This window comes from Zalophus californianus, chromosome 5 (genome assembly GCF_009762305.2).
Source record: "Zalophus californianus isolate mZalCal1 chromosome 5, mZalCal1.pri.v2, whole genome shotgun sequence".
Taxonomy (NCBI): Eukaryota; Metazoa; Chordata; class Mammalia; order Carnivora; family Otariidae; genus Zalophus; species Zalophus californianus.
The window spans coordinates 127,372,134-127,397,515 of record NC_045599.1 but is presented as its reverse complement, the minus strand read 5'-3'; the positions used below and the strand labels follow the sequence as shown (position 1 = coordinate 127,397,515).

Sequence of the window (25,382 nt, the reverse complement as noted above, 5' to 3'; positions counted from 1 at the left end):
AAGAGACACAAGACAAGATTTGCTGATGGTTCCTGAGACCATCTCTTCTTCTGGATGTCCCCGTGTGTGGATATGAGATCTAGAACTTGTTACCAGGCTGAGGATAAAGTGAACATATGGAGGATGGCAACTTGACAAGCCACAAGAATGCAGGGAACTAGGGTCTGGGTGACTGGATTCAGGCAACACTAAAATCCTTCTGGATGCAAGGTATGTGAGCCAAAACATTTCATATTTTGGATATTGTTACTGCCAGTTGAAGGCATCCTGATGTGACATAGGTAAAAGTATTTTGCAAATTATAAAGTACAATGTAATTGTGACTGAAGCCAAGAATGTGCTTGGAGGAGTGATGTGAATACAAAGAGGCCTGGATGCAGCCGGTCATCTTGTTCCATGTGATTTATTTATCACCATACAGTTGTGATAGCAAGATAGTTGGTAGCATCTCATCACTTCCTACATTGTAGGATAAAGTGCAAATCAGTGTATATCAAACTATACATTCAAGAATAAAATTCCTATTTACTCAAGAATATAATTTGTCTTTCATTAGAATTTGCCATCTTCACTTTCCTGCTTCTCCTCCACCCTCCTTCCAGCCTCCTATGTTCTTTTCACCTGCCCCCTTGCCTATTCCTAAGTCTACAGTTTGTCAAAAGATAACAAAAGAGGAAGTGTAGCATTTTCTGCACAAGGTCTTAGACTCTTCAGAAGGAAAGTATGGGTCACTAACAAAAGCTATTATTAACCTTATTTACATACCTGTATTCCTTAAAAAGTTTATACCCTACAAAAACCAATTTTTCATTCAACATTTGATATGAAGAAAATTAATCACAGAAATCAATATTTTGAGCGAGCCTGTTTATTTACAGATTTTTGCCAACTGGCTCTTATCCTTTCCCTCATCAACCCTTCAACAGTTATTTTTTGAGTACCTACTATGACAGTAACAAAGGGAAAAAGACTTGGTTCATATCCATTAGGACAGTGCTACTCAAAGTGTGGGCTTTGAACCAGCAGCATGATAATCACCTGGAAGCTTGGCAAAAATGCAAATTCATGGGTCTGGCCCTCACCATACTGCATGAGAATCTCTAGGGGTGGGCCTAGGAATCTGTATTTTAACAGTATCTCCAGATGATTCTTCCGTGTGCTAGAGCAACTACTGTAGGAGCTTATGACCTAGTGAAGAGTTCTGTAAACTACATTAAAAGCAATGACCATCCTTGGAGTTACGTACGAAGTACAACGGAAACATAGGAAGGGCCCCTTAGAACTAAAAATTACTGAGCACTTAGGATGTTCCAGGCACATGATAGGCCTTGTCTTAGACACCAGAGTGACTGAGTGATATTTGAACGCAAGACCTTTCTGACTCCAAATTTCACAATCACTGTATAAAACTGCCCTAGGGCTGAAAGTTTCACAAAGAAGGCTGTGTTTGAGCCAAGTCTTAATTTGCTAAATCAACAACCTGGAGCAAAAGGGACTAGGAGTATTGTTAGTCCTGCTAAATGGTACATAATATAGAAAGGAATGGAAGCCAGAGAGACCATCACAGAATTAGGAACTTAAGGCAGTCCAACGTAAAGTGCTGGGGAGCGGCGAGTGCAGATCGGCGAGTGCAGATGGGACTAGACAGCTAGGGAGAAGTCTTGTTATAAATAAAGGGTTGAGGGGATGCGGAGAAAGGGGAACCCTCCTACACTGGTGGTGGGAATGCAAGCTGGTGCAACCACTCTGGAAAACAGTGTGGAGCTGCCTCAAACAGTTGAAAATAGAGCTACCATATGATCCAGCAATTGCACTACTGGGTATTTACCCCAAAGATACAAATGTAGGGATCCAAAGGGGTACGTGCACCCCAATGTTTATAGCAGCAATGTCCACAATAGCCAAACTGTGGAAAGAGCCAAGATGTCCATTGACAGATGAATGGATAAAGAAGATGTGGTATATATACACAATGGAATATTATGCAGCCGTCAAAAGGAATGAGATCTTGCCATTTGCAATGACGTGGATGGAACTGGAGGGTGTTATGCTAAGTGAAATAAGTCAATCAGAGAAAGACATTTATCATATGACCTCACTGATATGAGGACTTCTTAATCTCAGGAAACAAACTGAGGGTTGCTGGAGTGGTGGGGGGGGGAGGGAGGGGGTGGCTGGGTGATAGACACTGGGGAGGGTATGTGCTATGGTGAGCGCTGTGAATTGTGCAAGACTGTTGAATCACAGATCTGTACCTCTGAAACAAATAATGCAATATATGTTAAGAAAAAAAAAGAAGAAGATAGCAGGAGGGGAAGAATGAAGGGGAGTAAATCGGAGGGGGAGACGAACCATGAGAGATGATGGACTCTGAAAAACAAACTGAGGGTTCTAGAGGGGAAGGGGGTGGGGGGATGGGTTAGCCTGGTGATGGGTTTTAAAGAGGGCACGTTCTGCGTGGAGCACTGGGTTTTATGCACAAACAATGAATCATGGAACACTACATCAAAAACTAATGATGTAATGCATGGTGATTAACATAACAATAAAAAAATTTTTAAAAAGGCAATAGCATGAAAATCATACTTGATATAATGCTTTTTATAATGATTAATCTTTTTGGGGGTTCTTTTTTATTTCAATTTCACGGAGGTATGTGTCTCGTGTGAATTAAGTATAGTTTTCAGAATATTTTTGCTGATTATCTAGTCACAATTTTTTACCATGGCTGACATTGATCAAAATAAAGATGATCATTGTATTACTTGGAAAAAAAATAATAATAAATAAATAAATAAATAAAGGGTTGATATGGCATATAAATGGATTTATATTTTGTTATATAGGAAAAAGAGAGGACCACTGAGAAATTTTACAGGACTGAAAGACCAGTTTGGTGTGATAAAGATTACCAATAGAGTAACATGATACAAAAAAAATGAAGGCAGTAATACTGGAGGTCAGAAGTCAGGTAGGTGACTGAGCAGTAGGCCGGGGCAGAGATAATAGGGGCCCAAATGAAGGCACAAAGGGTGTTGGGTAGAGGGGACTGGTACAGAGCTATGAAGATGGAACTGACAGCACTTCACTATTGAGATTCACTTCTTTAATAAATATTTACAAAGTTTCCACTATGGGCCAGGTGCTGTTCTTGGAACTGGGGATTTAGCAGTGAATAAAACCCACAAAGTCCTTCATAAAGCTTTCATTCTAGTGTGCCTTGGTTAAGAGGCAGTGGGTTAAGAGGGCTGGGGCTATTCAGTATAATGTCAGTAATGATACATGATGTGAAGGAAAACAAAATGGGTGAGGGGAGAGTGAGTGATGAAGTGGCTGCCATTCTAGAAGGGGTCAGGAAAGGGTGCTCCATAAGGTGACATTTGGGCAGTGGCCTGAATGAAGTGAAGGATAAGCCATGGATCTACTGGGGGCAGAGGTGGACATGATGGGAATGGAGGCTGGAGACTGGTAAGTGGAGGAAGAGTCTAGAAGGACTTCCAAAAAGATGGCAATTTACTGAGAAAGAGACATGGGTGAGTGATGCCAAAAGGCAGCCACACAGAAAAGCAGGGCTCTCAGTATGGTGGTCTAGATGGAGACTGGGGATTATTTGAAGAAAATATCAAGAACATTTTCTAAAATTCCAATTCAAAGACACTGGCTGAATGATTTTATCACATAAAAAGGATCAGACCTTTTTTTTAAAGATTTTATTTATTTATTTGACTGAGAAGAACAGCAAGAGAGGGAACACAAGCAGGGGGAGTGGGGAGGGAGAAGCAGGCTTCCCGCTGAGCAGAGAGTCAGATGCGGGGCCTGATCCCAGGACCCTGAGATCATGACGGGAACCAAAGGCAAATGCTTAACTGACTAAGCCACCCAGGCGCCCTATTAACATTTAATATTAAAAATATAATCTATCAAATAAATCGAAAGGCAGAAAAACTGTCACAATTTAATACTGGTAAACTAAAAACATTCCTAAATCAAAAGCCATGATGTTAACCATTTTCAGAATTCTATCATTACTGTGTAATCAGTCTTGTTTCTTGATTGGACTAGCTGGTCCACTGTGATACTTTTCCTTCATGTTTCCATACTTAGAATTTTACATATTCTTCTGTACTGAACATGCAATATTCAAATTCATTTGAGCTAGGAGGCCTGGGACTTACAGATTAGCTCTTGGCTTATTACTTTCAATAATTTTATCTGAGGCAAGCTGATTGATCTCTACCTGGCTGAACCCAAATTCTCTAAGTATCTCTTCAGTATGTTCTCCTACAAAAGGATCCCTTTTGGAAGAAGGGATAGCTGGGGTGTCTGACAGCAGAGGTGCAGGGCGGGGACTCACACCATGCTCCTCTTCAATGATAAATGAGCCCCGTTCTTTGTTATGTTCATGGTGGGCAGCCTCTTCAAATGTCAGAACTGGAGTCACACACGCATCTGTGCCATCGAAGATCTGACACCACTCTGCCTTTGTCTTCTTTGCAAATACATCTGCAAATCTCTTCTTCATTTCTGGCCAATCACTCATGCTCATCTGATGAGGAAGCTCATCAGACTTCAGCCCAAGTCCTGAGATAAAAACACAATTTCTTTTTTTTTTTTTTAAAGATTTTATTTATCTGACAGAGAGAGACACAGTGAGAGAGGGAACACAAGCAAGGGGAGTGGGAGAGGGAGAAGCAGGCTTCCCGCTGAGCGGGTAGCCCGATGTGGGGCTCAATCCCAGGACCCTGGGATCATGACCTGAGCCAAAGGCAGACGCTTAACGACTGAGCCACCCAGGCACCCCACAATTTCTTAAATTTTTAAGCTTTGGGTGGAGTGATTATAATCAATGAAAATGCATTTTGACCTCACCATACCGTCCCAAACAGGATACCTCCCAAACTGGGTCAAGAGAGGAAATTCAAACTCAACTTGAAGTTGGAGCCAATGGCTAGGGGTAAGCGGGTAGCAGGACTCCAAACAGACTTCCTGCTGGCAAGATTTTATTATTTCTATTTCATCGAAAGTAGTCTATTTGTAAAGGTCTAGTTCCAGAAATTGATTTTTTCCTAGAGTAAGTTTTCAAAAATAAATTTCCTCATGATGCTATTATCTGTCATACTGAATTCAAATAACCCCACATTTTATATAGTGTACCCAAACCCTACAAAAAATAAAATTTAAACAACTTGACACACAGTTATCCCACTTTTTAAGAAAACTAAAGGTAAATGATTAAATTCAAAATTGCAATTTTATATATAATATTCACCTCTCTTTATTTTGGTCAAATAAAAAAGCTCTAGTAGGACAGATGTTTGACTCATTACCCTTTTAGAACACTGCTGTGAATTAGAAACAAAGGATTTATAAGATAACCAAAGACACACGCAACCAATTATTCCCACAGCAAACATGACAGAAAGTCATCACCCAGCCAAATCATGAGTGGGGCACACAGACTTTTGTGTCAAGCATGAAGGAGACCTTGAAGGGCCCATCAACACACGGTGCAGAAAAGATGAAAGCATCCAGCTAGGGATTTAACAGAAAGGATGGCTTCTTGGGCCTCTGTGCCTCCTTTATAGACTAAAGCTATAAAGCATCTGCACCCCTGCAGATGAACTGAACTCCAGTGCTGACTGAATTATACCCAAAAGGCCACTTTACTAGGGTTTGGTGTAAATGTCCTTTTTACTCCCTCATGGAAGAGGGTTTTTAAATGTAGACGGTGAGAGTGGAATAATAATGAAAGGCCCTTCTTCTTATACATGTTATTTTGCATAAGTTTAGTCAGGTTAATCTAATAATTATCACTTTTATCATCCTTTCCTTCCCTATCATGTAGAAGAACAACGACTAATTGTAAACTGCTCTGAAGAGGAAAATCCCTCAAGAGGTAAGAAGACATGAATACTGAAAGCCATTCTTAGGGTTCTGAGGTATATAAGGAAATAAGGAGAACTCATATAGTTCTGGACAGTCGTGAAAAGACAACTGTGGGATATACAAATAAATTTTTCTCTGTAGCCACTTGTCCCATTCAAATACCAGGAAAAACATGGAGCCATAACTTCAGGTTTATCACTATAATCTAACCAAAAAAATGTTTCTAAGGATGTCTTTTACTTGGCTTTCTTTTTCCTGATTGCCCCAAACTCTGTGATTAAGAAACAAATACAATGACCAGTTAGCCACAAATAGTGATATAGATCATAGCTACTACTAGAAACATATTTGCATGCTTTTTTTAATTTTAATTTTTTTTTAAAGGATTTTATTTGTTTATTTGAGAGAGAAAGAGAGCATGAGAGAGAGCGAACAGGAGCAGGGGGGAAGGGGAGAGGGAGAGAGAGAAGCAGGCACCCCCTTGGGCAGGGAGCCCAACTCGGGGCTCGATCACAAGACCCTGAGATCATGACCTGAGTGGAAGGCAGACGCTTAACCAACTGAGCCACTGAGGTGCCCCTGCATGCTTTTTTAATCAGAATGTGATCAGAATCCTAACACTAAATAAAACTGGATCCAGTATGTTCTCTCTGTAACAGACATTATATTTAAGATCAATGGTCTCACAAGTTATAGTTGTATACTGGAAAAATACTAGAAATCAAAGGACCCCAGCTCCTACCCCTAATTCTGACACTCCAGCTCTTCAACTGTCTTCTCATCCTTTCTCAGCCCACAGTTTCCCATCCTGCCCAGGACCCTGATCAAGGCCACAGGATTAGCCACCAAAGGTTTAGGATAGGCTGTTTCCTGTGCTCTTGACATTCCTGTATGGAACTCTAAAACCACTCCCCCACATAAATACAACTGTAGATGGTAGCTAGTTTTTATAGCATAACCAATATTAAATTTCTGGTATTTTAAGTCAAACATTTCAAGGACCAGTCTGTAGACTCAGACACTATTTAAAACTTGGGAAAGTATGTTTTAATTTCCAAAAAGCTACCTTATATATACGTGTACACATATACATACACACAGGCGATCATACAAAATACTTACTATTTTAAGTATGTGTCATAAACTTTACCGCTCTGTGACACAATATCTGGCAAATATTAAGCAGTCAAAAATTCATGTTGTAAGCATCCAATGTTCTATGTACAAAGATTAATGTTTATTAATAAATAATGTTTTAGTAGAGGGACACCATACAATATCATATGGCTGCTATATATATCATGAGGCAGATTTTTTGGATTGACAAGAAAGGACATCTTTAGTATACTGTTGAATAAAAATGATAGCTATTAACTACAAATTTACATGATTATATACTGTATATAAATATAATTTATAAATAAATAAAACAATTGTGTTGATATGTGCACAGAAAAAGTTCATGAAAGCCACATCCCAAACTTTCCCAGAGTGGAAGGACAAGAAGAATTTTTACTTCTTACTTTACAAATTCTGTTTTATACTTTTTTCTAAAACACACATTATTTTGAATTATTTTTCATTTTTTAAAAAATTGTCATAGCATAACATTTACAGTAATTCTGTTTTAAGTTTCTGAGTAACTGCCATACAGCTTTCTACAGAGGCTAAATAATTTTACATTCCCACCAGTAACACACAGGCCTACAGGTTTCTCCCACAACCCTGGCAACACTTGTTGTTATCCGCTTTCCTTTTAATAATATTTTGAAGTTTTAAAACTACTTTAAAAAAATTCTCTAGTGCTTACTGATTATACTACAAGAGTCTTGTTATACCAAAATGTCATGAAATTCTGTGTTTTCAGATTTCTTTGCCCCAGAAAGCAGCAGGGTCCTACTACAGTAGAATCTGTACCTTGCAAGAACCTTGTGTATTTATGTTCAGACACTGAAGAGTTCAATGAAGTATGGTCTCAAGATCTCAAATATAAGGTAAAATAAATGAGGTACATAACTAATACTACCTAAAAAAATCATTATGGAAATGGCCGTTGGTCCAGTTGGGATCTGAGAGAGAAGTAATGTACATGTGATTAGTAAAAGTACTATTTTTGTAAATAAATACTGTAAAAGAAAGAAAATGCTGAGGCATTTTGGCATGGACTGTGTAGATGAGCCAAAGCTGATTTAACATGCTAAGTCAGCCTGAACCACAAACCACCTAACAGCTAAGGATCCCTAGTGAACTTTAAAGGGAGAGAGGAGGTTAAGGATACCATAAAAGGCTGTGGATGCAAAGAGAGGAGGCTACAAAAAAAATCAGGGTGGTTACAGAGTTTAGACTTAGAAAGAGAAAATCTAGAAGGTGGTCAGAAGATGAAGGGCTGGAACAATTAGCCTGCTAGAAAAATATCGCATTTCATTTTCAGTATTTCCAGAAAAACTCATTCATTGTGGTGGAGTGTGGATGTTAGAAATGATCATGCCAAACACATATGTTTTAAGATAACAACAAGATACACCAAGGAGGGAAGTTAACTTCTGGAATGGCAGAGCCAGAACCTTCAAAAACCCGCTCTTGCATAAAAGCAACAAGAACCCTGGCACAAATGGTCAGAATGAACCTTTTCATAACTCTGGAAATTAACCAAAAGTTCACAATAATCCAAAAAGCATTTATTCAGGAAAAACAACTACATCCCAATAAGATCGGTGAGACTTGCGGCATTATAACTTGCACTAATTTCATCCCTCTCTTCCCAGCTCTGTGGTAGCCGTCAAAATCAACGGGCTCCCAACCACAGTGCTGTAATAACTAACAGGATAACTGCCATTGTAGGAAGCAAATGAGTTGAGAGCTTCCCCAAAATCCCATTCCCAGAGAACTGCCATTTGTCTAGCAGCTCCCTGAAAGGCTCCATTCTCAGGGCTTGTCTTCATTTGATCTGACTTAGAGCTCACAATGCCCTATTCCTGGAATGTTTTTGACATTGTCAAAAAAAAATCAGTGGCAACTGTTTACTATCAGAGCTATCTGAGGTGGCATTCCCTGTTGGGACTAAAAGGAAGCTGACAAGTAAACTTAAAGAAAAGTGGGGAATAGGATTTTCATGGGGGGCTTTGAAATGCTCTAACATATTCCTGAGAATTTAGAAGGCACATGTGTAGGGCTGTGAGTGTGCCCAGGAAAGATCTGAGAAGGTCCCAATCTTTCACCTCTGGCTGACCCCGAGTCCCCCTCCGCACAAGCACGAAGGGAAGGCACAGAGCGCCCCGGAAAAAGATGGGAAATTAATCAGTTCAAAGCATTTAAGGACATCTCTATCCAATCACGACCTGATCGCCAAGCTAACGGAACAGACTTCAGTGGTTGAACATACCAAAGAATACAGATTTAGTCCAGGAAAGTCATTAAATAAACAAATAGCAGAAATGACAAACCCAGGACTGAGGAGACGGGAAAGGAAGGTGAGACCGGATCTCCAGAGTTGCCACATTACAGGATTTAAAATATCAAGTGGCACACAAAGAAGAAGGAAAATATGACGCACACATAAGACAAAAAGCAATGAACAGAAACTGTCCCTGAAAAAGCCAAATATTGGACTTACTGGAAAAGACTTTAAATCAGCTACTTAAAATATGTTCAAAGCACTGAAGGGAACCATGTCAGAAAAATTAAAAGAAGGTTTGACAATGATGTCTAATCAAAGAGAATATCAATAAAGAGACAAATTATTGGAAAAGGAACCAAACAGAAATTCTGGAATTAGGGACACCTGGGTGGCTCAGTTGGCTAAGCATCTGCCTTTGGCTCAGGTCATGATCCCAGGGTCCAGGGATCGAGTCCCACTTGGGCTCCCTGCTGCGGGGGGGGGGGGGGGGGGGGGGGGCAGTCTGCTTCTCCCTCTACCCATCTCTGCTGCTCATGATCTCTCTCTCTCTGACAAATAAATAAAATCTTAAAAAAAAAAAAAAAAGAAATTCTGGAATTGAAAACTTCATTAAAGGGACACAACAATAGACATGAACTAGCAGGAGAAAGAATCAGGGAACTCAAAGAAAAGTAAACTGCTTAGCCAGTCTGAGCAACAGAAAGAAAAGAGAAAAGAAAAATGAACAGAACCTCAGAGACCTGTAGGACACCAGCAAGAACAGCAACATATGGAGTAACTGGAGCTTCTTCCACACATGCCTCTACCCTTGTTTCCTGGACTTTCCTCACAGCCTGGCCCCCAAATGCCAGTCTTCACTCCTGCCTCAAATGAAGAAACCAAGACTGCCACCTGCCCCCAAGCCAGAGGGAGAGGGAGACATCTCAGCCCTTGCTGAAGGGAGAAAGACAACCGCAAGCCATCAAACATGTTGATGAAATACAAGGTGAAATAGACTTAACGGACATGCCAGTGAGATTCTGAAAATAGAACAGGAACAGGAACATAAAAAACTCTGCCATTTCTTCAGGAGAGGGCAGAATTGACTGCCCAAACCCCAAATTGTGGGGTAAGAACATTTGTCAACCATCCACAAGTGTCTGCACTGCTTAGGGAGGAGGATGAAGAGGTGTTACGTTATTTGACAAGAGTTGAAGTGGCAGAATTTGAAGATATTAAATCGGGTTACAGAACAGAATATTATTTTGATGAAAATCCTTACTTTGAAAATAAAGTTCTCTTCTAAGACTTTCATCTGAATGAGAGTAGTGATCCACCTTCAAAATCCACTGAAATCAAACGGAAATCTGGAAGGGATCTGATGAAACATTCAAGTCAAACACAGAATACAGCCAGCAGGAAGAGGCAGCATGGGGAACCAGAGAGCTTCTTCACCGGGTGTACTGACCATTCTGATGCTGGTGCAGATGAGTTAGGAGAGGTCACCACAGATGACATTGGGCCAAATCCATTACAGTATTACTTGGTTCCTAACACAGATGAGGAAGAAAGGGAAGGAGAAGATGACGATGACAACGAAGAAGAAGGTACGGAAGATACTGGTGAAGAAGATGAAGGTGATGATGAGGGGGCCGAAGGAGAGGAGGATGAAGCAGAAGATGACTAATGGAAGACTGATAGAGTCTAACCTTCCTTTTTTAATTCTCGCTAGTCCCTGGGAGCAAGCTGCAGTCTTTTTTTTACCCCCCTGCTCTTGTGCTCATTTGCCCTGTTTTTTCAAGTCTCTTTTCTTTCCCTTTATACCAAGGTTCTCAACTTATTTTCGGGGGAAATACCTTGAACAAAATACTTTGGGAAAAGAATGTCCACCCCTTTCTGTTCCAAATTTATTTTTATCCCTTCTTGTCTCAACAAAAACTTGATGGAATCAACACCACTGTGTTCTGTGGGGGAAAAAAACCCTGCTCCCTTAGCTCTGCTGAAAGCTGGAGGGTGCTAGGCCCTTGTGTGGTAGTACATAGAATTCCAGCTTTTTTTTCTCCTTTCTCTGTATATTGGGACCCTGGATAGCCAAAACAATCTTGAAAAAGAATAAAATTGGAAGGCTCACACTTTCTACGTTCAAACTTACTACAAAGCTACAGTGATCAACATAGTGCGGTGCTAACATAAGGAGAGACATGTACATCAATGGAACCAAACTGAGAGTCCAAAAATAAACCCTTACACTTATGGTCAACTGATATTCAACAAGGATGCCAAAACCATTCAATGGAGAAAGAATAGTCCTTTTGACAAATAGTGCTGGGAAACCTGGATAGCCATATGCGAAACAATGAAGTTGGACACTTGGCTTACCCCATATACAAAAATTAACTCATAATTTAACAGAGACCTAAATGTGAGTGCTGAAACTATAAAAACTTTAAAAGAAAACACTGGAGTGAGACTATAAAACTGGGCGTTCTCTGGATAACTTCTCTGCAATATTTACTAAAGGATAAGTAATAAAAATGTGCTAACCAGCTTACATGTTATTAGAACTCAATAGCAGCTGAAGCAATTGTTCAGAGCTCAAACTAACAACATTTTTTTCAATGAGTATATTTTATCATTGTCATTTAGAATTGCCTGTGAATGATGATGATAAAAAGCTGACTGAAGTTTAGTCATTTTTATTATTGTATTTAAATTCTCTATAGACAATGCATAAATATACAAGGTTTACGTCAGGTACGGACTCCACTGTGCTCTCTCTTGCTGCCTTCCAAGGCCCTGCAACACCGAGGAAGGAGTGTCGCTCCCACAATTCAGCCCCTCACATAGCACTGTTCTGTCCTTGATTTTGAATTAAGACCTTCCATTCTGAGTTTTAATTTCTGAACAGAAAGGCCTTTATTATCTAGAGAAACCTTCTGTTCTACGTTTCTCCAACTATATTTAAGTTAGTGAAGTTAATATTGTTGATTATAAAATGCTTTCTGGGCGCCTGGGTGGCTCAGTTGGTTAAGCGACTGCTTTCGGCTCAGGTCATGATCCTGGAGTCCCGGGATCGAGTCCCGCATCGGGCTCCCTGCTCAGCGGGGAGTCTGCTTCTCCCTCTGACCCTCTTCCCTCTTGTGCTCTCTCTCATTCTCTCTCTCTCAAATAAATAAATAAAATCTTTAAAAAAAAATGCTTTCTGATGCTTGTAAAAGACAATTTCAGTTATATGCCAATAACTGTAGGTAGTATACTGCATCTGAAAAGCTACCAAACATAACAACCAAACTCCACACTTAAAGTTGAAATGATAGATGCACCATGACCAGCTTGTCACACCACTACATGATATATTCTACAACTTCTTACTCAGGTATCTGTAAACTTTAAATTCAAACATTTTACAGGAACAAAATAACATTAGTCCAATTATTTAATTAGGGAAGAAGAGATCCTAAATATTCCTGCTAACTTGTGCCCACATGCAAATAAGACAAGAATCTGCAAGAAAGGTAAACTGTAGAAGCATCAAGTGATAATAACATATTCCAACAAAATCTTATTCGCCGAAGTCACTCTGTATTCTGGTGACCCCTGACACTGGGGAGAACTATAGATGACATCTATCAAGGTATACAAACTGGTAGAGGGGCACCTGGGTGGCTCAGTTGTTAAGTGTCTGCCTTCGGCTCAGGTCATGGTCCCAGGGTCTTGGGATCAAGCCCCACATCGGGCTCCCTGCTCAGCGGGAAGCCTGCTTCTCCCTCTCCTGCTCCCCCAGCTTGTGTTCCCTCTCTCTCTGTCAAATAAATAAATAAAATCTTTAAAAAAAAAAAGAAAGAAAGAAAGAACTGGTAGAACCAGCAGGTCATTCCTAAGGAAGAATAAGACGTGGGCACACAAGGGCAATATAAATATCCAACACTACTGAGTATGAAATGTGATAAAAAATTGAACTTCCACAAAATGGATTATTTTTTAAAAGTCTGAGCTATTTTATAGACTTGTCAAATTACCTGTCAATTTAAAACATAAGGGAAATGAAATGCCCCACAATATAATGATGGCTCTAATTAGGTTAATTAGAGGTAGATACATAACAAAAGACACAATGAATTTCAAAAGGCTCCAAAACAGAGGTTACAGAACATCCACAAGAAAAGGGGAGATGGGGAAGGCACATGAAAGTTACTTACCTTTGATCAGCAGCTTGTAGAACTGGGGCTCTAATGCTCCAACAGCCATGAACCCCCCATCTGCCGTTTTGTAAGTTGTGTAGAAAGGTGCTCCACCATCTAGTAAGTTCTGTCCTCGAGGCTTTTCCCACATTCCTACTTGTTGAGATTGCCACAGAAAAGAGCTCAGGTATGCTGTCCCTTCCACCTTTGAAGAAGAAACAGGATACAATATGAATCCAGATATTTAAACTATAAAGGCATGATTAATTTCCACTTAAATTTTTTTTAACATTGGCATACAAATGTTTTTTTTTTTTTAAAGATTTTATTTATTTATTTGAGAGAGAGAGAATGAGAGATAGAGAGCACGAGAGGGAAGAGGGTCAGAGGGAGAAGCAGACTCCCTGCTTGAGCAGGGAGCCCGAAGCGGGACTCGATCCCGGGACTCCAGGATCATGACCTGAGCCGAAGGCAGTCACTTAACCAACTGAGCCACCCAGGCGCCCCGTATACAAATGTTTCTTAGAGTATAGGAAGATTGTATCTAATTACACAACTTCTTTGATATTTCAAGAAAGTGTGTGAGAACCGGTTTATGGTAGAGGGTTTCTCCACTATTCAGGTCAGAAGATACTTTTCAGAAAAGACTTAGAAGGAACTACTTTTGTTCTCCCTTTCAAATAAAACTGTCAAATGTTGATAATTTTTGAAGCCAAGTGAGAGCACATGGAAGTTCATTATATATTCTCTCTATAATTATATATGTTTAAAACTATCAGGATAAAAAGTTAAAAATAAAGCAAAGAGGTTTTTGAAAATCTATCTTCTGATCTCAATACCTATAAACACATACACATAGATATATGAAGCATATCACATTATAAAGGTAAATCATATTATAGTTAAATTTAGCTTATTTTAGTTTGACTCCAAGCCCAAGAAAACTGTATTTGAGTATTTAATACATTTTAATTTTAACAATCACTAGAAAGTAACAAAATAAACATAACAATATGAGTGGCAGATACACGGGTTTTCTGAGTCCAGACAAACTAGTTTGGGAATGCCAACTTCCCACTGAGTCCTGAAGTAATAGTAATGGAGTCATACCCTCAGGTATAATTGTTACAGGCTGGATGCATTGGGCTATCCGAAGAAGACCACTTCCCTCTCCTAATGGCTTTATGATCCTAATGATCTAGGCCCCCAGGGAGAACACCATGAAAGCACCCTTGGTGGGCCTATGGAATTTCTCACAGTTACTGGCTATGAAACAAATGCGAAATATATCTTTGGATACATCCCAATTTTCCCTTTTAACTTGAAATCTCATGCACACCTAAATTTATGGCTTTGAGATCTGACATACCAAATAGTATGTATATTTTGTATAAGTGGCTTCTTCTGAAACTGGGTTACATAGATTCTAGAGAGTCCCCATATCTATACATACACACACACACACACACACACACACACACACACACGTAGAATGATACACCACATATAACGATACATACATGTATATATGTACATACATAAAATCTCCTTTATATACTAGATATGCTGGTGAGTACCTTGAAAAAACATGAACTAATAGAGTTATGGGTCCAGTTTGGCCCACCCAGAACACAAAGAGGCTCTGATTTAATCCTAACTTTATTTGGGTAGGAGAATATAGGGCAGCAACAGCAGTTACAATCCTCACCTCCTCACGCTACCCAGATGTACATCTTCTCTAACCCTTCACGCACATGTTGAATAGCTGACACAGACAAGAGCCCTTTGACACAAGGGAACTGCAGCCTCAATTTCCCAACCTTTTACACTGTTCTCATCATGTGGGACCACAGCCTATGTGCTAGCGCCCAGCCACCTCGCCCCAGGTCCAGCGCACTTCCCCAGATCAGGGGTAAACACGGCAAAACAGGCATCATGTTCCACAGTTTTCTTCACTTGGCAGTTTCCAAGGAGACGACCCTGGGACATCACAGGCAGGCCTGAGTCAAGGATTCTGCCGCTAAAAACACTTGAAAACTATGGCCTAGAAGAATAAGGTATCTGCGCTCACTCATCAGCTTCTATAACTATTTGTATCACAAGGGTTCCCAGAGATGGGAAAGTAATGAATACCATGCTTTCCTGACCCATTAGGCCTTGAGTTATTAGCCAACACTCATTTGACCCTAATGTGAACATGAACCCCGAATCAAGTTTGCATTTCCACATATACTAACAACCAGCTATCTTCCTAATCATCATGTAATTCTGATTAGACACAGTCTGATGAAAGCAGCAATTATCTTTTATTGATATTTGACTATAAATAAGCAATTACACATCATTAGTAAATTATTCAAATTATTATTAAATAAGTACTTAACCTTATATTCTCCTTAAAACTCCCAAGGTCTCATGTTTGTTCTTAGCTCATTCCTTTTGGACCACAGGGACCATGTCCATGGAGGGCAGTGACAGAAAGCATGAGTTTTCATGCCCATGAAGATGTCAAACTGCCTGTGTCTGACCCTCTCCAGCCACCTGCTTTGCAAGGCGGTTCCCCTCTCCAAGCTGGAAGTCTTCAAATGCCAAGAGAGTGAGCACACCTCCTCGATGGAGCTATGTGGATCAGAGGGAAGACGTAGGGAAAGCCCCTCACCCATGCTCGGCCTACAGTAAGTGCACAGTGGGTGCCACTGCTGCTCCTAGGTGTGCAGGGACTGGGCCAGGAGCTGGAGATAGAAAGACCAATCACATACCACTCCTACTAAGTCACTTCAGACATGGACACAGAGGACAATGTGAATGTCCCCTGATGGGAGGATCAGATGGCACAGAAATAGCACGGGGGTTAGCCTGTGAGAAGGTAGTGCAAGCCAAGGCCCCAAGATGAGGGGCCCTGGAAATGGCTTTTGCAAAAGGTCACCAATGGCAAATCCAATTTACACTGTTCAGATCTAAATTCTTGAGGTCTCCACCAACATCTGGACCTCTGACCATTCCTTTTTTTTTTTTTTTTTTTAGCATTCTCTTTCCTTTGTTTCCATGGAAACACTCTACGGTTCTCCACTTTGCTCTCCTTAGCCCAGGTTTCTCCTCTTCTGCCCACTCTTCAAACTCAAGTGTTCTGTCTGCTTCCCTAGAGGTCCACACAGTCTCAGGTGGCTCCCAAATGACTCTAAAACTGTTTCTAGTCTCTAACTTCGAGTATTCACTCCATCTGGACATCTGAGAGACTTCAAACTTGAAATGACCCAAACTGAATTCCTTTTATAATAATAATAATAATAGCAAATTCTTGCAGAGCACCACCTCTATGCCAGACACTGTTTAAACCCTGAACAATGGATAAATTCATTCAGTTCTCTAACGATGCTCTGAGGTAGGTACCATTGCTATCTCCATTTCACAAAGAAGCAGCTGAAGCGCAGGGAGGTAAGTACCTCACCCGAGATCACAGAGCTAGTCAGTGGCAGAGCTGTGGTGGAGGAAAGGGGGCTACCGGAGTCTGTGCTCGTACCCACTAACTCACGCTGCCTCTTCCATCGGCAGTCCTCCCCCATGGTGCCAGCGCTGCCATCCACCGGCTCACCCACATCAGAAACAGGGGAGTCAGGGTGCCTAGGGGGCTCAGTTGGGTAAGGGGCCCACTCTTGATTTCAGCTCCATTCGTGATCTCAGGGTCCTGGGATCGAGCCCTGCATTGGGCTTCTCTCTCAGTGGGGAGTCTGCTTGAGGATTCTCTCTCTCCCTCTCCCTCTCCCTCTGCCCCTCCCCTCACTCAAATGCGCACACGCTCTGTCTCTCGCTCTAAATAAATCTAAAAAAAAAAAAGAAGAAGAAACAGGGGAGTCAGCCTTGACTCCTCCCTTTCCCCTCACTGCCAATGCATCACCAAATCCTGGCAATTTTACATTCTCAAAGATAAATTTCCCTTAAACCCAGACCCATTTTATCACCAATGACTTTAGTGCTCATGCTTCTCTCTCAGCAACAACCCAGTAACTGTCTCTCTGCCTCCAGTCTTGTCTTCCTCCCATCATCTCCATACTCTCTCCAAAGAGCTGCCCAAATGCAAACCTGTAGTGGTGCTGGACTGGGTTCCTTCCAAGCGGCTGTGAGAACTTGGGCTTCCTCCTCTTTAAAATAACGTACTCCAAGTGAAACTGCTGTTTTGAGGATCAGGAGAAACTGCACACGGAAAGTGCCTAGCATAACATGAGGCCCGTGCTCAAGGCATGGCAGTAAAAAAAAAACGAAGCCTCACAATGTTGGAGTCTCCCCGAAAAACGTAGAAGGAAGGTCTAGACTGGCCCATTTTACTTTAGCACCCTTAAGAATCTTCTCTATCTAGCGGCGCCTGGGTGGCTCAGTCATTAAGCGTCTGCCTTCGGCTCAGGTCATGGCCCCAGGGTCCTGGGATCGAGCCCTGCATCGGGCTCCCTGCTCAGCGGGAAGCCTGCTTCTCCCTCTCCCACTCCCCCTGCTTGTGTTCCCTCTTTCGCTGTGTCTCTCTCTGTCAAATAAATAAATAAAAATCTTCGTAAAAAAAAAAAAAGAATCTTCTCTATCTATCTGCTAAGGGAGACTTCCTGAGCCCAGTTTTAAATGAAGATTGCTTGAAAAATGTATTTTGAAGCACAAGAAATAGTATGGGGAAAATTGCTGAAACCAACACAGGAATCAGATGAGCCATGGAAAGTTTAGAAAATGGATTCCACAAACAGATAATCAATGATGACATTCTAACACATGTAAAGGATATGAAGCTATTTTAAAGAAAAGTTAATTTGGGTTCTAACTTCAAATCTCATTTATCTCCTGTCTTGTTCAGAAAAGAATCTGAGGCAGCTGCCTATCATACTTAGGAACAACTGGGAGGCTTATCACTTCCCCTAATTCACACTTACCATGCTTGCATCAATGACCTGACCTTTGCCAGAGCGTGTGCGTTCAAACAGAGCCATCAAGATGCCCAGTGTGCACATGAGGCCACCACCACCGAAGTCAGCCAGGAGATTCAGTGGGGGATATGGATTCTCACCACTTCTGCCAATTTTTGATAGAACACCTACATCGTTAAAAAACATCAGGGAACAGTACCTGTAAATTTAATGTCTCTTTTAAATAAATACATGAACACCTTAAGAGGAATAACCAGTCCCTCTAGTTGCTGACATAGTGAATACTAGTACATAATGCTTTTCCAAATCTAAACCTATTCAGCATATTTATAAACAGGCTTTTCCCACAACAAGGCTCCTTGTTTTGTTTTTTGTTTTTCTTCTCTAAAACTTTATTCCAACTAATGCTTTCAGAATATTATTGCTAAGTTGTTACTCACTGAGTTTCAGGGACAAAATTATTATCAATTTAGTTTATGACTTAACAACAGTATAATCCACTACCATTCTTATTAGAAAGAGATGCAAGAAAATGAACACAAGAAAATTAAAAGTGACTACATTTTAAAATAGCTGGAAAAATCAATTCCATCCTCACTCTTTTCCCAACCTTTAAATTTGTACTCACAGGAAATTTGAGACTTTCTTTACTCAAAAACACACACTTTCTTAGGATCTTAGGATTGGGTCATTCTAAGACATGTTCTCATAGGCAAAAATTCTAATAAAGTGATACTATGACCTAAAACTACAGGTATTCAGAGAAGTCTAAAATGGTGACTCATGCAATGATTCTCAATGAAGGTAGAAGGAGAGGGGAGGCGGAATCAAATGATATTAGCATTTTCAAACTATAGGACAATCAGGTCTCTTACTTCCTGGCAGGGGCTTGCCTGAGAATTGATTAGACAAATGTAGTTAGTAAATGTTACTAGTGAGAGTGTATTATCCCTCAAAAGTGTGAAAACAAGGGGAAAAGGGTTGAGAATAACTGTTCCAAGACAAACCAACCCCCCCCTTTTTAATTTTAACTAGGCTCCATGTGCAAAGTGGGGCTTGAACTCAACCCTGAGATCAAGAGTCACATGCTCCACTGAGCCAGGCAGGTGCCAGACAAACCCGCCCTTTTTGAATGACCATGGTCCCCTTATTGATTCTGGTAAATATTTAAATCTGTACCTTTAAAAATTCCTTATAATTAGTGTAACTGTCCATCTCGACTGGGAACAAAATAAACAGTATAGAGAGATTATTTTGTCGACGTACCTGACAAAGCCAAATAGTTGATGTCATGGCCAGCTACTCTAGAGAATCTTCCTGACTGGCCAAATCCACTCAACCTGGCATAGATAAGCTTTGGATTCTCTTTCTGCAGAATCTCTGGGCCTAGCTGGAGTTTTTCCATGACACCTTAAGAGAAAAGTAACAGTGATTTTTTTTTTTTAAAGAGGGATGAGCTGAGGATGGATATAATCCCGTCTCTGTGGCAAACAGAAAATAGCACTCTTGCAAGTCATACTAATAACATTTGTGGTGGGTTTTAGCATGTTTTAAGGACAGGGACACAATGAGTGAGGCCACCATTTCTGCAATGTGTGACTTCTGCCCCAGAATACTATTTCCTTCCAGCCCTTCTTTATTTCCCTTCAGGCATATCCAAGCTCCTTCAATCCCCATAGTGTGCCTTTCATTCCTTGAGTCAGTACCTTTATAGTTCCCCAAATCCTCTCCTTAGTTATTTATTAGAAATAGTTTGTTCTCTTGGAGCAGTTACCCTGGGGCTTTATTTGGTCAAAAATACACTTTTGAAAATGGCTATTCCTTTTAGGATCTTTTCTTTTTCTGTGCCTGCATCACTGCCCAACACCTTCTACCTCATGCTGTGCTTTTGTGGGTAGATATTCCATCACCTTCCCTATCAGCTTAGAATCCTCTGGTAGGATTCATGTCTGACCTGTTTCCTCGGGCCTCTAAAGTGCCTAGCATGGGTACCTTCACAAAAGGCTCAGCAAATATCTGTGGAAAGATTTGCTAAAATAGCATCTAAGAGCTCTTTATCAGCAAGTACCATATTCATTGCACAAAATTCAGATAACTGGTACTTTAAATCTCCTGGGACTAAAAATAATAAAGATTATATGATAATTTTAAGGTCTTTTTTTCTCCTAAAGCTATGTAAATTACAAAAAAAAAAAAAAAAGAATTCTAGTCTTCTGCTTAAATAAATACCAGCCACAATCCTCTCACCCAGTTGCTATGACTGTATTCAGGGCTCTATTTTCCTCCTAATTGCAAGACCTCGGAATCAACCATGTTGAGCCTCCATCTTTAAACGGGGCATTATTAAATTATGATATAATCCTAATTATTAAATTATTATAATCCTCCAATCTGCTGTGAGGATAAATGAATTAACACGTTTAATATGTCTGGTGCCCCACAGACGTTCAATTCATTCACCAAACATTTACTGACTTCTTGCTATATACCAGGCAAAGCTTTGGTTTAGTACTTGAGCGAGATTACCTGGCAGCTGTCTGAGAATGGATCCAAGTGGTGCTAGACCCAAACGTCAGCTTTAAAAAGGCTGTTTCAACAGTGTGAAGGAAGCTACAGCAAGTATGGAAAGCCCGAGTGAGAGAAAGGAGGAAGAATGTCTGGATCCCTGATAACTGTAAGCAAATGAAGTGAAGAATATTTGGAGTCATGGACCGGGTGCAGGCTTCTGATTCAGGCAACTGGGTGGGTATTGGTTCCATTTACTGAGATAAATAATATAGAAGGAGAAGATGCTATTTTAGGAGGTAACATAATGGTCTTGTTTTGGGATTTGTGGAAGTTGCCATGCCTGGGAGACAGCCAGTTAAGAGATGTGCAGGGCCTGTGTATTCCAGCGGTCTGTGGCTCTAAAAGAGGGGGGGGGGGGTACAGTTATCGATTTGGTCATCATCTGTCTATAAAAGGTGAAAACATTCGGAAAAGATAAGGTGGCTCCAGGACGCAGAGTGTAAACTAAATTGATCTGAAGCTGGAACTTGGGAACACCAAGATTTAAGACAGAGTGTTAGCCTGGGTCAGAGGATAGCTTTTAGAGGGTACACCAACCCCCCAAACTGTAGGAAAACGACTATGTACCTAAATGCAGTTTTCCAGGGAGGGAAATCTATGGCTTTCGCTAGATTCTCATAGGATTCGTGACCCTCCAATAATAAAGAAAGGCAAATACAAAGAGGCGATTATAAAAACGAGCAATTTGGGAAGGAGCCGGCAATGGATATAAGGAGAACAAGGGCAACAGCAGTATCTAGGATTCCAAGTACGGAAGATCATCTCAAGGGGCGAATGGTCAACAGCAAACGCGACAGAACAATCTAGAAAGGCAGTGACAGGAAAGGGTTCGAGCGGCAACGGGGCACGGATGTAGCGGGCGCTGCCTGTAGCGGGCGCGTCCCGGCTCCTGCGTCCGGTCCCCCAGCGGCGCTGACGAGGCGCCGGGGGGGCTCACCGTGGCGGAAGGGCTCCAGCACCACATCCGTCCGGGCGCACAGGCGACGCAGCACAGCTGCCCCCTGCGGCCGCTTCAGGTCCACCGCCAGCGAGCGCTTGCCCCGGGCCAAGAAGCTCAAATCTCCGCGGGAGCCCAGTCGGTCCACACGCACCACCTGCGCCCCGAAGTCCGCCAGGACCATACCGCAGTACGGGCCCGGGGCCAGGCCGGCCAGCTCTAGCACCGAGATACCCTGCAGCGCCATGGCTCCCGGGTCTCCAAGTCAAGAACTGTCCCAGCCTAGGTATTGCGCAGCCCGCCAGGCCGCCAGGGAAGCTTGACCGCCTAGCGGTCCCTCCCTCCTGCGCTTGCGCGGGGCCCTGCCCTGGAGTCTGCGCATTGGGCGGGCTCCGGCCCCGCCTCCTCGCCGGGTCCAAAGGGTGATTTCCCTTTTCCTCGGCTCCTTGCCCTTTGAGGGGTTGCTTGTCCCTTGACTCAGACAGGATTTCTTTGCTTTCCTCTCTGCATATCCAGTGTTAAACTGAGGCTTGTTAAAAAATTTTAAGGTGTTTGTTTGTTTGTTTGTTTGTTTAGCAAAACATATTCTAATCAAGCAGGAAGTGATTAGGAGCTTTCTACCAACAGGAGCTGGGGAGAGGCTTTTACAAAGAAAAGCAAGTAAGTGATTGATTAGCTGTAGATGAAAGTCCGCTTGGCTGTTTGTGATGGGTTGTTCTGAGGTTTCAATTTCATGACTTTGAGGCATTTACAGGGTTGGATTTTGGTTTGTTTAGTAGGCTGCCAAGGCTTTGAAACCACAGCAGTCTAATGGCCTCCTTGTTTAATTAATTTAACACCTCCTTGGACCCTCTCCTAGCGCATGTTCCTACCTTTGTTCAGACATAGCTTCCTTACTCCCCTTCTCTTGTTTTATTTATTTTTTTAAAAGATTTTATTTATTTATTTGAGAGAGAGAATGAGAGGCAGAAAGCACGAGAGGGAAGAGGGTCAGAGGGAGAAGCAGACCCCCCTATTCGGGACTCGATTCCGGGACTCCAGGATCATGACCCGAGCCGAAGGCAGTCGCTCAACCAACTGAGCCACCCAGGTGCCCTCTTGTTTTATTTTTATTTTAAAAAACATAAAGAGAAAATTGCAAAGAATGATAAAGAAAACATCCAGATTGATACAATTTTTTTTTATATGTTTCCAGCCTACTGTTTCTAAAAGGAAACAGTACACATATAACAACCAGGATGGTTTCACATGAATCAGAAATATTACCCAGCATCAAGTTTTACTAATAAGTTCAAAGATACAGGTCATGGAAAGGCTCAGCCAAATCAGAGCCCTTGAAAATCTCACATGGCCCTTCCTTCCTACATTGGACACATACCCTCTGTTACAGGCTGACTTATGTCCCTTCAAAATTCATATATTGAAGTCCTAACCCCAGTACCTCAGAACGTGACTGTATTTGGAGATAGGGTTTATAAAGTGGTGACTAAGATCAAATGAAATCATATGGGTGGGTTGGCCTTAATTAATATGACTAGTGTCTTTACAAGAAAAGATTAGGACACAGAGAGCAAGGACTGAAGGATGGCCATGTGAGGACCCAGCAGAAGGTGGCTATCTGCCAGCCAAGGAGAAGGGCCTCAGAAGAAACCAAACTTGCAAATACCTTGATCTTGTACTTTTAACTTCTAGAACTGTGAGAAAATGGTTTTCTGTTGTTTAAGCTGCCCAGTCTGTAGTACCTTATTATGGCAGCCTGAGCAGACTAATATAACTATTAAGAGGGTTGGCGGTGGAGAGTTAGGATATTTTGTTATAGCCGTAGCAAACTAATATACCCTCTGACCCATGGCTATAGTTTAGGTCTCTAATGAGGTTCTCACGTACCTAACAGACTTCATTTTACATCCTAGAGAGTTACTTAGCTCTGGAACCATGCTTCCTAGATTCTGGGTTTATTTAGCATAAGTAATGCTATGGCCAGGACTATCTGTTAAATGCATCAAATAGATAATTTTTCTTCCTTCTAGCAAATAGCATTCATCTATTTACGCAAGGTAAATAGATACAAAAGGTACAATTGACAAGGAGAGTCACATGCCTTTTTCTTTAACCCTCAAGTCATCCCTGTAGTAAAGGGAGCAAATAGATCACAGGCCAGCTGCTTTTAACTCCTTCCATAACTAAAATCTCCTTTACCCTCCCTTCCTACCCAAAGTTATATTTCTCTGCTCCTGCTCACTCCACTGATAAGACATAAGCACTCCCATGATTTTGATATATGGTCCACAGTCTATCTATTGATGCTGTAGCTATACTATTTATATACTACATTTTTATATATATCATATTTTGTAGTTTTAATTTACATAAATGATGTTACATTGCAGTCACTCTTCTGAACTTGCTTTTGTACTCCATCTTATCGTAACTTGTCTCCCCATTCCTACTCCTCTCTCTTAGATCAATCAGATTATTGGCTTAAATACAACAGAATTCATTGGAAGGATATCAAGTAGCTTGCATAATTGCCTGTTGCTACTGAATTCAGGCCACTGGAGTCCCATCCAAGGTCAAAGCATAAAAGTCTGTTTGGGATATAGATCTACAGTTTCCACTCACCTCTGGCCCTGCTGAGAGATTTACACCAGCCTGATTCTGAGTCAAAAGAATAGAGGTAGTTACTTGAAGGGCCCCCCACAGATGATTCAGATGGGGCCATTAAGTTATAATAATGACTCTGGTGGATTGAAACACATTAAATATATGAAAAATCATAAGTTAATAATAATGCTTTTTAAGAGATCTTATTAATCACCTTTGAAGATTTCTAGGGCACCAACTCATTATTCTAAAAACTGATAAATAAAAGTGAAAAAAAATCAAGCATCTATCTTGTCTTCCATATAAACAGTATTTCAGAATAACCAAATTGCTAGTGAAAGAATGTATTTCTTTTAAAATGTCACTATTTTTGCACAGTGAAGGAAACCATCAACAAACCAAAAAGGCAACCTACTGAATGGGAGAAGATGTTTGCAAATGATATATCCAATAAAGGGTTAATATCCAAAATATATGAAGAACTTACACAACTGAACACACACACACACACACACACAAAACCCCACCAAATCATCCAACTAAAAATAGGCAGAGGGGGGCACCCGAGTGGCTCAGTGGGTTGAGCATTTGACTCTTGCTTTTGGCTCAGGTCATGATCTCATGGGTCATGGGATCAAGCCCAGTGTCAAGCCTTGCGTTGGGCCCCGTGCTCAGTGTGGAGTCTGCTTGAGACTCTCTGTCTCTGCTTCTCTCCCCACTCATGCTTTCTCTCTCTCTTTCTCAAATAAATAAATAAAATCTTTTAAAAGGGGGGGGGCAGAGAACCTGAATAGGCATTTTTCCAAAAAGACATACAGATGGCCACAGACACATGAAAAGATGTTCAAGCAAATCAAAACTACAATGAGGTATCACCTTACCACCTGTCAGAATTGCTAGAATTAAAGAGACAAGAAATAACAAGT

The 25,382-nt window shown here is 41.2% G+C and overlaps 1 protein-coding gene across 1 annotated transcript; it reads right to left on the bottom strand.

Annotated features, from left to right (window-relative positions):
- Positions 1-3,774: 3,774 nt before the first annotated feature.
- AMACR (alpha-methylacyl-CoA racemase) lies at positions 3,775-22,202 on the bottom strand. Its single transcript, XM_027606598.2, has 5 exons — positions 21,853-22,202; positions 19,614-19,757; positions 18,354-18,514; positions 13,462-13,648; positions 3,775-4,581 (listed from the first exon to the last, which is right to left on the bottom strand). The coding sequence occupies exons 1-5, from the start codon at positions 22,097-22,099 to the stop codon at positions 4,172-4,174; spliced, it is 1,149 nt and encodes a 382-aa protein (XP_027462399.1). The 5' UTR covers positions 22,100-22,202; the 3' UTR covers positions 3,775-4,171.
- Positions 22,203-25,382: the final 3,180 nt, after the last annotated feature.

Excerpts from the sequence above, each read along its gene's own strand:
- AMACR (XM_027606598.2), bottom strand. The coding sequence starts at position 22,099 with ATGGCGCTGCAGGGTATCTCGGTGCTAGAGCTGGCCGGCCTGGCCCCG. Across the intron at positions 18,515-19,613 it reads CAACTATTTGGCTTTGTCAG|GTGTTCTATCAAAAATTGGC; the intron begins GTACGTCGACAA and ends TTAACGATGTAG. Across the intron at positions 4,582-13,461 it reads CTACAAGCTGCTGATCAAAG|GACTTGGGCTGAAGTCTGAT; the intron begins GTAAGTAACTTT and ends TTTTTATCTCAG.